Below are 15,811 nucleotides of genomic sequence, written 5' to 3' on the forward strand. Positions count from 1 at the left end.
GAGGTCCAGCTGGGGATGCAGGTGTGTGGAGGCTGACCGCCAGAATATGAGTGCCGTCTTACCCAGGGGGGCCCGGAGGCAGGAGACTGCAGCTGGAGGCAGACAAGTGGAGAACTGCAATGTACTGTATTATCAAGTTCAATTCATTCAGTGTTTGTGTGACAATACTGAAAAACCAGAAAGAGACGTAGAAATAAAAAAACAATAGTGTGATGCGATGTGTAAATATATGAAAGGATTAACTGTATTGTCATCTCAGTTAGCGGAACGGTTGAGTTAGGGCTTGACAACTATTTATAGGTGATCTTTTTTTAATGAGGCACAGCGGAGAACTGGAAAAAAAAAGGAATATTCTTTTTTCTTTTCTGACACAGATGTTAAAAGATCTGGATCTAACAACATGCAGAAGAAAAATAAAACATCTTGCAGCAAATACACTGTTTTTAAAATGACCATGAGCATTTCTTGTCTCTGTAGACTCCCAATTAAAATGCAAAAAAAAAAAAAAAAAATGACACATAGGAAAGAGGGACATTTAAATATTTTGATAATAACAATACAGTCTTTAGTTTGGTGCTATGCAGGATGAACTGTCTTGAATGAACTGAACGGGTTACAGGGAGAAAGTTTGATGCTGTTTCCATGGTTACAGCTGTCTGACTGTTGGATGCTGGGCCGCTGACTGTGGCTCCGACAGTAAAACAGTCCTTCTCCCTCTCTTCAGTGTCTCTGTGCAGGTTCAGACGCTGAAGGCATCATTCAGAGTTTCAGCTCGAATTAAATGAAAATGTTCCAAATCTTTATCTCTGCCAAGGAGGCCATGTTTACACCAGAGTTTGTTTGTTTGTTTTGAGCTTGTTCATTTGTCAGCAGGATTAAAAAAAAAGGCACAGGACCAACTTGCTCCAAAGATGGTGACAGGGTGGGACATGGGCCAGCTTCTTTTTTGTGGGCCACAAACAAGTATTCAAGTTAACGTTTTTCCAGTCATACAGTGCTACCAGGCTGTTTTCTATCACACAGCATTCACACACTGTCCGCACAGCCGTCAGGGGCAATTCCAGGTTTAGTATCTTGCCCGAGGACACTTACTGTAGGTATGCAGATTGGAGGAGTCAGGGATTGAACCGACAACCTTCTTGTTAGTGGAAAACCCATTCAACCACCGCTCCTGATCATCTCTGGCTTTATAGGTGCAAGGTGGAGATTATCGGACAACTTCCTTTTTTCCTTTGTGTTTTTATAATATGTGTGTAGAATGGTTTGTCCTTGGTGGAGGTATGAGCTCATTGAGAGCTACTCTAAAGTCTGTAATCACATCATTGTGCAACGGTTAATTGGGTAATTGTGATAATACAATGCAACATATATATTCAATAGACTCATACAATACAATAGAGCAGTAGCGTTAAGGTGATTTCAACCGATGCTGCAGTTTGATGTTAATTGAGGTTTGTAACATTTCATTGACTTTTTTATAAATAAAAGAGAGAAGTTAGGAAACGCTGCTGGCTGTTCAAACCAGCACATGCAGGTTAATGGTAGTAGTGGCCATGTAATGTGTTTTCAGCTGATCCCATCCCAAGATTTCGTGTAGTTTGTGTAGTTAGCTTTGGCAGAGTAGATTTCCCATTGACACAGTGACCCAGATTAAATCCGCTGTAGTTTCTGATCTGCTTGGCTCAAAGATGTGAAGGTAAGTCGGTAGACCAGCAGTCCAAGGCGTTTGTGAACAGTGACGTCGATACCAGAACCTGCGACACAGCAGGGAAAGAACTGGGTCAGCATGCATCCAGCAGTAGACCCATGTCATACACGTGTCTCTCATTTGAATGGTGCGTGCTGCTGACGCCACAGGGCTGTCTGCATTTTACATCGCGTTGCTCGTTTCACAGGGACCAGTGTTGTCTCTATGTTTTTAAATCAAGCCTTGGATTTTGGGGCAGAATATTTTTCTCTCATTCCCGACGGGTGACTCGATATGCTTTTCATGTAAACGACGTCTAGCACTCACACGCCGCTGTTTGCATTAATGCATTAATTCCTCAGTGCTATTCGCTTTTTTTTGTAGCTGGAGGCAAAATGACACATTCTCATCAAACGCACACTCCCCCGCTCGCAGTCCCACTCCACGCTTCAGCGCTGATTGACAGCAGGAGCTCCCACTGACCCACTATTCTGCTACAGTGGGACAGTCCCACAGGCTTGTGATTAATGACCAGGACTTATACGCTGGTGGTGTGGTAGTCCTGGCTGCCAGGCCACTTAGACTGCCTGGACCACTAACTCTGCTGTAAACACACACACACACACACACACACACACTCTCTCTCTCTCTCTCTCTCTCTCTCTCTCTCTCTCTCTCTTTTTCTCTCTCTCTCGCTCACTCTCCCTCTCACTCTCTCGCTTTTCTGCCTTCAGGCATTGCATCGTAATAATCATTGTTACAGCTGTAAACCTTTGTCCTAAGTTGACCCCTCCGACACACGCACACACATACACACACACACACACACACACACACACACACACTTACAGCATCACCATGAACTCACATGCTTTTGCTCGTGCCCTCTCTGAGCAAGAAGCTGCAGCCTTTCAACACCAACATTAGTCAAATTTATATTTGCATTATTTCTGCATTAGAACACTTCTGATGTCATGCATTAAAAACAGCTTGATTTTTTTTAATGTTGTTTATTTCTGGCATTGCTACGTCCCATATGTGAGGCTACAAGCAGGTTGTTATTGGATGTTAACAAAGATATGAAGAGAAATATCTCTGTATGAGACGCAGCTGCTCTCTCACTCTCTAATGGACAGTGATCCCTCACATTGTTTTTCTCTCCTGACAGCCGGGGGCAGGCCGAGCATCACTAGTCTTTTGAACACCAGGCCTGGCAAAACAGTAAACCTCCCAGGGATTTCCATAGTTATGACAGGGCACAAACAAAGTGCACACGCAGCAAAACAAAATCCCTTTGACTTATGCTGCCTTGATGGGAAGCTCCCTGAGAAATGCAGCAGGAGACGAATGTATATTTCTTTCCTGGAACAAATCTCTCAAGTGTTGAAATGTTAATTGCACCTTGAAGCCGATCAAGCATTTGGATGGCAGCGGTCCACCTTCCAGATTCTAAAATGCAACTTTGTGCTGGAGTTGTGTTTTAATGACTTTAGAGAATCACTTGTTAATAACTGGGTGTGGAGTTTTGTAGTTGTGGTTGTTGATTAAATAAAAACACTAATGTGGTATTAGGTTTTTGCTACTTTGTATAAATGTATATTCATGTTTAATTATAAACTTAATATCGTTGGGCTTTTGGCTTCTGTCTGGACTAAACATTCAATTTGCACGTGTTCTGAGCTTTGAGAAATAGTGGTGGCCTTTTTTTCCTATTTTCTCACTTTCTGGGACATGGAACTGGAATCAATTCATCATTGAGTTTTTGGAATAGGAATGAATCTGCATATATTTGAATAAATGATGAATCCATTGTTTTGGTGATTTGTCAAGGGGTAAGTGACGAATATGCGCTGGTTACAATTTCCCAGTGGATTGTAGACTGCATATCTCTCTGTCAAGGCCCAACAGTCAACTTTAATTAAAACAAGCCGTACAGCTAAGGCCACATTACGCTCCTCAGCTACACATTGGTGGTGGTTGCAGGTTTCTACTCTCTGTTTGTTACCGTACAGCAGCTGGAAAAAGCATTTAAATTAACAAGAATCATGGTAATCTGTCTGCTAGTCTCTGTGTCATCCTGTTAACTCACATACAAACAGACACAGGTCGACGTAACAATTATTCAATTGAGGAAATAATCTGCAGCTTGATGGATAATGGGCATATCTGAGAGTCGGCGTCCCGGACGAATCAATAATTCAAGTTGTCAGCATTTGCAGCCGTCATATTGGCCTGTAATGTCATTCTCGGGACCCGCCGCACTGACAATGTTCTAGACGGTCTTTATAGTTTAGCCATGGCTTGTCATGGGACAACAGTAGTGTCCTCTGTAGTCTTATGAGAGTGTGATCTGAGCTTGTGCGGAGCTTCAGGGGCTTCTGCTGCACTAAAACTTAGACGGGAGAGAAGATCTAAAAGCTGATGACGATTTAACCCTTAACACGTTCCAGGATCAGCGTTGAGCAGGGCTCACGTCGCCTGTCGATTCCTCGTTTGTACTTTCTGATGCAACCTTTCCCCAGACCTGAGATGCTCAGTTTGCATCGTGTCTAAACATAGACGAGACAATGGGATCATATCCTTTTAAAGAGGAGGCACAGGCATATGGCTAACATTATTATCATGCCATTCAAAGTGACCACTTGTGCTTTATGAAGAGGAGCATTGTCATCAAGGAAGATATCGGTCCCAGTGGAGATGAAATGCATCACGGGATCATCTAAGTAAGCACTCAGGATCTTTTTTGAAAGGTAGAGGGGGATAGTGCAGACCCAACCATGTGAGTCTGTGCAGGATAATAATTGTGTGTGTGTTTCTGTTCTCTGGATGATGTGGGTGGGAGGTTTATTCTTCCAGAGAGGCAACCTACACACGCCGGGCTCTCCTCATAGCAGCGCTGCGTAAAATGCATGTTCACATGTTGTCAAGTGAAAGCCGAGCACAGCGAAGCAGAACCACGAGCGCTATTGTCTAAGAGAGGCCATATGGTGGGTGTCCTTGTGCGGTAGCTTAAGGGACTCTTTCTCCCAGAGAGGAGACGGTTCTTTTTAGATGCAAACGTCCTCTCTCTCTCTCCGGCGTGTGCGTTTGTCAGACCCTGCCCCATCGCCCACCTCTGAGATTGCACAGTTCCCAACAGACCCCGTGGACAACCCAGGTAGACCTAAACAATTACACGTCCTCTGCGTCCGTCCCCCCCCCCCTCCCGTCAAAGAGCCCACCCCTACTTGTCGAGCCGTGCTCCCTGCCTCCAGATGTGGCTTAATTTACTGCGACTCTGCTAATTGCTGTAATTAAGGATTAATTACTGTTAATTACCTTCGCATAAACTCATCACCAGTCAAAGAGCGGCGCCTTATGAAATGTGCCATGCACGGGAATGCACGCCGCGGGGACAGGAGGAGGATTGTGTTGCTGGACCTCTTGTTTGGTGTCTTGTCCTGGTGCGTTGGGAGCGCTTGTAGGTTAACAGTTTGGGGCAGGACGCAAACAGTCACGCACCATCTCCTCCCTGACTCCGGGGGCCTTACACGGCATCTCCTCAGCAAGTGTGCCAGGGACGCCTTCGCCACGCTGTTATGTCATTAGAGGCCGGGATTTACTTGTGGGAAAGTGGAAGACAATTTTGACACGATAAGGAAGTCAGTCTGAAAATTGTCATCAATAATATACATTATATCCTGTGTCTAAATTCTATAGTAAGCCCTTAAACCAATACATTATGGTGTGGATCTGAAACAGAGGCATGATCCAGGATGTCTTTTCAGTCTTTAACATTGCCAGATCGGTTGGGAAGGCATCCACATACGTTATTTGTTTTCTCAGAAGGGAATTCATGGATCTTGATATTTAGGAGGTCGGTATCAATGAGTGCAAGTTGGTGCAGATAAGATGAAATCAGGATGTGGTGAGTTTAAATATGGTTCCATAAGAGTACTCTGGTGTCGTGGTGGAGCGATGCACTCACTTGCAAGACGAGCTGTGCCATCACTAATTGCTGTATTAAAGTGGGTGAGGAAGTGGGTCAGACAGTTGCTGACATTGTCGGATGCTGCCCCTCCTACACCGATGTCGTGTTGAGGAATACAAGCAGCTGAAGACGCTGACCATGTATTTGCATGTCCCCGGTTCAAATCCCAAGCAGCTCTCTGATCACCTGCACACTACTAAAGAAAGGTTAAAATGCTAAATATCACTTTAGAACAATATGGCACCTGGTCCCTGTAGGTAGTGGAGTTATGAGGAGTATTTACATTTCAGTTTATGTGACAGTTTATATGACATTGTTGTTTATGGCCTGTGTTCATTTTTTCAGCACATCAAGTAACAGTTATAGTAAAGCGATGTCCGAGGCTTCCTCACAGTTGAAGCTGAACTGAAGGGACGTTGTCAGGCAAAAGAAAAGACACAGAGACACAGATTTCTTCATGTTTTTTGCTCAAACTCCATCTATAAGTTGTGATCTGGGATTTGTTTACCTAGTGTTCTCCCAATAGAGACGTCTTTGTCTCCTTGCAGACAGGCTGACTGTGCAGCTCTCTGCTCCACAAGCTTGTGACTTCTCCTCAGCTACTCAGCCGCTGCAGCCTGGAGCTGTTAGAGCAGCACGGACTGAGCACGAGTTTGATTCAGTCAAGAGGATATATATATTTTAAGACACCTTGAGAAAGACTGACAGCCGCGGGGGCCACTGTATTGTCTATTTTGAATAATGAATTATTTTAATGAAGGGTTTTTAAATGGGAGTGCTCTGCCTTGGTGGCGGGGCGGTGCTCTGAATGGTCTTCTCCTCCGGCGCTCGCTGCCTCATTATCAGGCCAGCCCCTCAGGCCTCAAACTGGCCTGCTTAAGCCTCCGATGATGACGATAATTACCGTTATTAGGAGTAGCTGCAGGGGGAACTTGTACTGGAAAACACCAAGCTGAGTTCCTGCCTCGCTTTCTGCCGCCGCCGCCGCCGCATGAGAAACTACCGATCGCCAGTGGAGAAAGCCAGAGAGGGAGAGAGAATGAGGGACAGAGGGAGAGGAGGAAAAAGAAAAGAGGAGGGGATGAGGGGAGCGGCCACCAAATCCGCCTAATGTGACGCCTGTCAGCTCGTCTCCCACCAGCTGTCACCTCCCAAATGCACTTGGGTTCATTTTTTTAATTGACACCTCGCTTTCCTATTCCATTTCTATTTTTCGCCTTTCATTCTCCCTCCATCACTCTCCTCCCTCCTCGGCGGTGCGATCCACATCTCCTCGTCTCTGCCTGTCCCTCCAGTGTTTCTTTGGTGGTTTTCCTTGTCCTTGGCATACCCCCCCCCCACTCCCCCCCCCCCACCCCACTCCTCCTCCCCCCCCCCACCCCCCGCCCAGTGTCAGATACAACACTCCAGCTCTTGCCCCCTTTTCTGCACATGATACTTGAGATGGCTGATAAAACATAAAGCTGTTTTAGAGCTACTTTATGACTATGCCCTTGTGTACTGAGGCTGTACAGCTTCCCATTATCTGGTGATGGAGAGAACATTTTGGGCCTGAGAAAGTTTCCCATGAGTTCACGACGAGACCACAAATCTAAGCTTCGGCTTCACGGCGTTTTCAGGACATTTTAAACATCGCCATGTTGAAAGTATAATAATTGTTTCCGCGGCATGGATTTCATCGTGAGCTATGATTAGCGATCTCATAATTATTGTGCTTTCTTTAATAAAGCCGGGATTCAATTCAGTAGAAATGGCGGTATATACTGTAAATTGGATATAATGCAGCATAACGCTCATTTGGTGTTCTCAGTAATGATAATAGTGTTGTTTAGCAGTGTAGTTTATCCCTACTGTGTGGGTCAGCAGTAAGTATGGCACAGTGCTGCATAATGAGGATCGCTTCATTGGTAATTTAGGCCTGAACCTAAAACCCTAATCATGGCCGTGAACACAGAAAACATGGAGATCTGACTGGTTACCTCAACATAGGAGGTTGTGTTGTCGTCTGTGTTTGTTTGTTTGTCCGATGGGATGGATTACCAGGACACTTGGTGTAAGGAGGCAGTATTAGTCAGTGGAGACCTCATTATGTTTCTGTGCAGATCTGGATCAGGGGGCAGACACTTTCAACAATTTCCCAGGGAATAATTCATGGGTCTTGATGAAAAAATCATGAATATTTAGAGGATTGGTATGCACGTAGGTGTGTGAGTGACTCGGTGCAGCCTGATTGAATTCATGGATACTGTTGGACCCTGGCAATGGTCATCTAAGTTTGTTAGTATGTTGGTTCACACTACTGTATATATTTCCACACAACTTGGTGTAACATGGTGTAACAGTGTTGCATGATTCAGGGAAGAATCCATGAATTATTGGACTGAATATGAATCAGGGGCCAGATCATGGAATTTGTTATTATTTTCTTTATTTTTAATTGCATCTTTTGTTATTTTCACCAATTTTGTAATTCATGTTGCATGATGATGATAATCTGAGATGTTAAAGGGACTGATATTTATGAGTTTGTGCAATTTGGTGCAGATCCAAATACAAATCTGTGGTTTCATAGCGGGACTGTTGGGCCATGGCCATGAACTGATTAGTCAATGGAACGGATATAATAATTAACTGAAGCCTTTTTTCATTGATCTGAGTTTCGAAAACTCTCAGTTTTGTATGAAGAAAAATCTCCAGGTTGTAGAGTAAGAAAGAAGAGCCCTCACCGGACCTCTGCCTGTGTCGTTGGTCGAGTTGTATTGTGGGTAATGTAGTGCTCTCACACTTTAATAGACTCTCATTAGGGTGTTTGGCCTCGTTGAGTTCAAGGATTTCAATTTGAGGTACAATTATGTACAGAGACAGTAAAGACAATTTCAAGACTATTTTAAATAATACAAAATAAAGACTTGTGCGTTTGTTTTCATGGACAAGACTCGAATTAGCAATCTTAGTATGATGGTGCTTTCTTTATTAAAGCCCCGACACAGTTGGGTACAAATTACCACATACTGACTGAATTGCGTATAATGCAATGCTTCCTTCCGTGTTCCCAGTAATGATAATAGCATTGCTTATAGCAGTGTAGTTTACCCCTGCAGTGTGGGTCAGTGTGAAATATGGAACAGAGCCGGGTCCTATGGAGACGGCTTTATTGGACTCGTATCAAACCCAGACGAGAGCGAGACGCTGAACTCCATGAAGGAGCAGCGAGGGGGTGGGGGGGGGCTGGGGGGTTGTATTAGTGATACTTGTCATGTCTGCTGTAAATCACGCTGCTTCTTTTTTTGCCAGGTTCCTGGTTGTTGTTGTTTTGTCTCAGAATGCTGTGTGGCAGGGATGAATGGTGGTGATGTTACATTATCATGTGGCTGTCGCTTTCACTCCTGCTGACTGGTCTGTGACAGGGCCACACACACACACACACACACACACACACACACACACAAACACACACGCACACACGGTTGTGTCACGAGCAGGCCTGATTTATTAACTGCTGAAACCCTAGATGACGTGTGCCCACACAATCGATAGACGGAGCAGCCACTGCCTGCCTCTCTCTGGGGTCATGTGATGTGGAAAGGAGCTAAGACGCACACGTACACACACCCACACAGACACACACACACACACACACACACATATATACGCCACAGTGCTGCGGAGTGTATTGCATTACTGTATTGATGGGAAATGGATCCAGTCCATAGCTGGCTGCTTGCTGCCAGTCAGAGGCAAGCAGGGTAAACTTTCATCATGGCTGTCAGGGACATCACTGCTGCCTTGTTTGACCGTAAATCTCCCTAATTGTGACAGAATACTTCAACATCATTAATTAAACATGTTTTCATTTAAAAGCACTCGCAGGGCGCCAGGCTGGGCGCTCAGGGTAGACTGCCAATGTGCACGGCTGTGTATTTAGCCTTTGTGTGTGTGTGTGTGTATGTGTGTTTGCATGTGTGCACCTTTATCCGGCTCGTATGAGTGGGTGGCTTAATCGTCATGTTTATTTACACTGCAGTTGTCTGCAAACAGCAGGCAGTTTGGCGATGGGCATGAGCCAGCTCTTAAGGAAGTAAAGCAGCAGAAATTAATTTTGTCAATAACCAAAACAAAGGCTTATTCTTAGAGACCCATTTATTATTCAGGAAGCGGCTCGAGAATTGTTTATGATACGTATTCATTTTTTATGCCTTGCCTTTTTGGGTTTAGTGGCCCACATCTCAGGGAGGGAATTATACAAGAGTGTGCACAAAGGGAAGGAAAGAAGAGGAGAGGAGGGTGGGAGGGAGGGAGGGAGGGAGGAAGGGAGGAGGCGACGGAGAGGAGGAATTGTGTCCTCTCATTGTTCAATTAAGTCTGTCGGTAATGATCAAGATGAGATGATGGCCATCTTCTTTTTATAGATACTAATCTGAGGCCGTCCGTGGAATGAGAGAATGGTGGAGCGGGTACGGGCTCCATACCTTTGTTGCTACGATAGACTTCAACGTGTGTATAAGAGGATCTTGGTGTTCAAGTGTTGGGAGCATGTGATGTATTGTAATGGAGGGCAATTCCCTCTGTCAGGTGATTATGTTAATGCATGGTCCACGGCTGCAGAGTTCACAACAAGCAGCCTGACTGGCATTGAGGTCTAATCGATTTCATTGCTATTACTGAACAGAAATAAATAAAGCTGATGGCTGTGGTTAGGGCAATTATGCCACAGCACAGTGAATTGTTTGATTTTCCTTATTAATTGTATTTATTTAATCCATTTCATGCTTTTAGTTGTGCACTCGGGGACTTGGAGCGAATGAATAAATCACTCTCAGGCTCATTAGATTCCCCCTCTGGTTGGGATGTGCCACTATTTTGTCAGAATCAAATTGGCGAGTGTTGTAATTTCCCGCCGGTGTGATTCACATGAAAAATATCCACAGATTCATCTACCTGCACATGTGCACCGCCGCCCACACACACACAAACACACACACACACATACACACACAGACACACATGCATCTGCTCCCCACCTGAACTCTTGACCTTTTCCAGCCGTCTGATAGCCATTGACATTTGCCTCTTGAGCTGAGCTTGCTCACGTGTTAGAGCTGATGGGAATGGATGATGTTATTGCTGGAGGAGAAGAAGAAAGGGACGGGAAGAAAGGAAGGGCGGCTGGGGGGGTTGAAAATAAGAGGATAGAAGACGAGCTTCCCAAGCTTCCCCAGGAATCCATCTGGACCCCCCGCCCACCAGAAAGGTCACAGGGCGACTCAACCTTACATCCTCATTACAAAGGAGCCGTCGCTGTGACTGGAGACAGTGCGCGGGGCTGCAATATGGCTCTTACTGCTCTGTCACACAACCTGTCATTTAGCGTCACTGTCTACAGTCGTCATGGAGGAGACAGTCGTGGGTCGTCCTCCTGAAAGGATTTGATAGACGCGTGGATTAAATTTGTCGTATGAAAAATGTGGTGGCGGCTTTGTCTTTGTCCTTGAAGACAGTGGACGGAATGGAGGGCTGCACCTGGTCGGCTGTTTCCAGCACCTCCAAGAAAAGCAGGCCACTCTGCTGCTTTACCGAGGGAGCCTTCTAGTGGCAGAGAGAGGCAGGGCAGTCCATCCGGGCCCAAACAAAACAACAAGCTCAAACACCTGTGTGTTTATCTCCAGCACGGAGTCAAAATAGTGTTATGGAGTCAGCAGTATAAAGGCTTTTTATTTTTTGCGTGAGTGGAGTCTGTGTCTATGGCTCTCAAAATATCTTGTGTGCAAGAATGAGTCTGATTTGTGCGTGTGCGTTGTTTTTGCGTGTCCTTCTCAGCAGACCTGTCTTCACTGTGGTCAGGCTGCTGAGAAGCGATCACCCGTAGGTGTTTGAAGACTCACCGCTTTGGTTCAAATCCCCAAACTAATGTACAAACAGACCCAGGTGTCAGTTGTGAAAAAGTCCTTCTTCATTCAGGAGCCCTGACATTGTGCACACTGCACTGGGAGTTTAATTGGTGAGTTTACAATGTGAGAGGTGTCACTATGCAGCGGCATTAATGATAACTCTGATATTTAAAAGATAAATAGTGATATTATGATATTATATAATCATGCAATTAATCTAGGGCCTTAAATTATGTCTGTTTCCTGCTTCACACCTCAGAATTAGCTATGTGTTTTATATTGAGTGTAATTAATTTGCCAACTAGAATGGCACTCAGAGCGCACCCCCCTCGCCCCGCCAAGTCTCAGCAGTCCCCTAATAAAACCACTTTTAAATTAATTAGATCAAGATTTTTAATTGGATTTGCACCAAATTCTTCCTCGACCCATCCTTCCACCAATGTTTGTGGAAATCTGTCCCGTAGTTTTGGTGTAAACAAACAACCAACCATCATAAAGGGATGAAAACATGACCTCCTTTATGTTCATTCTGTGTTTTCTTCATGTCAGAATGTGCTGAATTACGGAATTATTACGAGTACAAATCACGTGGTAGTAAATTATGAAAGTTTAACCTTTTCTATTCTTTGCTATTTCTATCTAAGTACGTTTATATTTCGAAATTGTGCATCGTCATCTTTGTGGGACTTGATTTAGCTCCAGCTAATTTTCGGAACTGATTTATTCGAGACATTAATGCTCTGTGTCACACTTGTGTCATTAGTTTGTTTTTTTTGCTTTGTAGGCAACATCTGACGAGATAATAAAGCCATCAGGCCAATATAAAATAAAGCCAGAAACTGAACATGGTCTGAGCATAAGGAGGGCAATGAAAGATGAACTGTGGTGGAAGGCTGTGTTAATTTTTTACATGAAATGATAGTCAGAATCGATGGAATGATAGTTTTACGACCTTCCTTAGCTGCCAGCCTGTGTGGAGCTGCAGGTTTTTATTGCACAGACTTGAACTATTAAAACGACGGCCATATTTCAGGGAGTTCACTTTGGTCGGCTGGACCAGAGGAAAAGAACACTCCTGCGTTTCGGTCCCCGTAAAAATTCATCTGCCTTGTTATTCAGTCACTTGGTTCACCTTAAATGTAAATCTTCATAAACACAAATTAGACTTTTGGGTGGCGTGGTGTTGACGTCATCACCTTCTTGTCCTCCACAGTGCTCAGTATCCGAGGCGCCCAGGAGGAGGAGCCTCCAGATCCACAGCTGATGCGACTGGACAACATGCTGCTGGCGGAGGGCGTGGCCGGCCCGGAGAAAGGAGGCGGGGCGGCAGCCGCAGCAGCAGCCGCGGCGGCCGCTGGGGGCGTCGGTGCCGACAACTCAGCAGAACACTCCGACTATCGGGCCAAGCTGTCGCAGATCCGACAAATTTACCACACAGAGCTGGAGAAGTACGAACAGGTGGGTCCATGAAGATTTGCTTTTGATATAAATAAATTATATATATTTGTTATTTTTTTTACATTTATATCATAAGTATATTTATTTTATGGTCAAATTTCAGCCCGCCGCACATTTTGGTCAACAAGGTGAAAAGCTCTTTATTTCAAAGCTTACAGTACCATCTATAAATGTAAACCACATAAACCACAAACATTCCAGGTGTTCAAAATAAAGTTTTAAACTAGAATATTTTAAACTAGAATATTTAATATGAAGTGCAGCATGAACATCAGTCAATAAAAAATAGCTTTTGTTTTTTGTGTCTGTGTGCCGGTCTCGCCACAGACAAATGATGTTGTTTAAGCATTGCTATCGTCTTTCTTGTGGCACAATGCTTATAGATACTTTAAACATTTAGCAGTTGACAAGACAACTGCACTGATTTAACTGCATCTCTGGATTGAAATGTACACAGAGTAAATCTTACACCTATATGTAAACTTCTTCACATTGTGTTCAGAACAGTGGGGGGGTCAATCTTTATTGACCTACAGAATATTCTTATCAGTGTTCTCGTTGCTCCGCGGCCTCTTGCTGAGTCTGGTCAGCTGCCAAATCGAGACTATTGTACCTAGTTTCTTTCAGTCTGTTTGTTTACGGGGTCAAAGCAGATGAAAGCACTGATTATCTCCACTGTCCTTTAAACACAAGATTTAATTCTGTCTGAAAGCGCCAGTGTGTCGGGTTCATTGCCAGAATAGAAGAGTTAAACTCAAGTGAATTGAAGAAAGTGTGAGAGTGAATATTGTGTTTTTGGCCTCTTGTTCAGCACCTCTTCTCTTTTCATCTTTTGGTCAATTCATCCTGAGATAATCTGCGTTTCGTGCCCATTAATAGGAGCACGCTGGCATAAAGGATGGATGAGATATAAGTATAATGCTCTTGCAATCAGCTCTCACAGGCCAACTCATGACAAGCCGAGCTTTCAGAGATGTTATCTTCAGCAGCCGTTGTATCAGTCACACACCAGCTCTCTTCCAAAGACTGTAGCTCCTTGTCATTCCCTTTGGAAGTCAAAGCGCGCCGGGTTTTGTCATCTTCTCCGAGGAAGGCGAGTCATCGCTAACTGTCACAGTCGATATACACCTGAGCATTTGTGTGTCACCGCGCTACGTACACCTCGCGCAACGTGTGAGTGAGTGGTGTCTGGCGTGTGTGCGCGGGCAGAACGGCGGCGCGGTGCATCACTCTGACTGACGTAACCCCGGTGTTGACAAGCAACAGACACCTTGACTCTGAATGCAGTCATATCCAGTGACTGATTCAGACGGGGGGGGGGGGGGGGGGGACGAGGTAGACTGAAAGATGGAGTGAACAGAGGGTGAGACGGTTTAAACCTCTTGAATGTGAACGAGACTGAAAGCCTGCTGTCATTTTAAATTTCTCTTCACTTGTCACATTTTCTCTGCCATTGAAGAGAAGCCTTTTTAATATTCACAGTGCTGCGAGTCCTCATGCCGCCGCCGCCGCCGCCACTGTACGACTGCACCTCCACGTTTGTTTGACGTGAAACGGCGTGTGGCGGGTGCTGCTTTAATCCCGGCTGCTCTTATTACCCCTAACACCGACGCTGTACTGTCAGCTCCTGCCAGGGCCCAAAGTTGCAGCCTCTCCAGAAATCCAATTTCACCCTTTTGTTCTGTCTGAAGCCGCTGAGCGTCGGTGGTGATAGTTATTCTTTTTATGAATCCTGTCTGTCTGTGCATCCAGGCGTGCAATGAGTTCACCACCCATGTGATGAACCTGCTGAGGGAGCAGTCTCGAACACGACCCATCTCGCCCAAAGAGATCGAGCGCATGGTCAGCATCATCCACCGCAAGTTCAGCTCCATCCAGATGCAGCTGAAGCAGAGCACCTGCGAGGCTGTCATGATCCTGCGCTCACGCTTCCTCGATGCCAGGTCTGTGTGTCTCTGCTTTATTGCATTCTGCTTTGTTCTGTTAGTTTTCAAATGTTCCTTATATTGGACGACCAGGGCCAGATGTGTCCCTGCCTTTGAGTTTTTTGTTCTTATTTCAGATTAAGCCCTGTGAAGCCATCTTGTTTAAAATGCAGTTTAGTTCTATTTATTTGATTTTGAAGTCTAATTCAATGATTTCCATTCGTTCCTTTTCCAGACGAAAGAGGAGGAACTTCAACAAGCAGGCGACAGAGGTCCTGAATGAGTACTTCTACTCCCATCTCAGTAACCCCTACCCCAGCGAGGAGGCCAAAGAGGAACTGGCCAAGAAATGCAGCATCACAGTGTCACAGGTAACCGCATTTAACTAAATCATATAATTCAAATGAATAGGAAACTATTTCACTGAACCAAGGCCGGCAGGATCTTACATTTGATTTATTATGGGTTTTGGTTACATTTCCTCCAGAGACACTCATTTGTTTCTCTTATGAACATAATGAGATGATATTCAGTTCTTTAGAAAATATATCACCAGCCTTACACCCTATAAGCAAGTGGAGAAATACAGAATGATGAATAGTGCTTGTATTGAACATATTCATGGGTTAACATCAAAGATTTCTAACTTTGGCTGTGGTTTTACACTGAAATAGGGCTGTAACTAACGTGCTGTAAAAATACAATCACACTGTTTTTCCAGGAGGAGGGTTTGGGGTCTTTTGTGCATTGCTTCCTGGTAAAAGATTAAATTAATTAAAAGCCTGACAGAGGCCGAGTCACTGAAGTTAAACGGTTTCTTTGTTAATGTGTCTACCCTGTGTATGAGCAGGTTTGTATAGTGTCCGTATCTCTCTATGTATTT

General features: G+C 44.7%; 1 protein-coding gene across 2 annotated transcripts in view; it reads left to right on the forward strand.

Annotated features, from left to right (window-relative positions):
- Positions 1-15,811, forward strand: part of pbx1a (pre-B-cell leukemia homeobox 1a) — a 47,667-nt gene that overhangs the window by 23,830 nt on the left and 8,026 nt on the right. For both annotated transcript variants that reach the window (XM_062405009.1, XM_062405008.1), the window contains exons 3-5: positions 12,759-13,003; positions 14,756-14,946; positions 15,164-15,299. In XM_062405009.1, the coding sequence (XP_062260993.1) occupies positions 12,759-13,003; positions 14,756-14,946; positions 15,164-15,299 (572 nt within the window). The remainder of the gene's footprint in view (positions 1-12,758; positions 13,004-14,755; positions 14,947-15,163; positions 15,300-15,811) is intronic.

The sequence above is a fragment of the Platichthys flesus genome, chromosome 14 (assembly GCF_949316205.1).
Source record: "Platichthys flesus chromosome 14, fPlaFle2.1, whole genome shotgun sequence".
Classification (NCBI taxonomy): Eukaryota; Metazoa; Chordata; class Actinopteri; order Pleuronectiformes; family Pleuronectidae; genus Platichthys; species Platichthys flesus.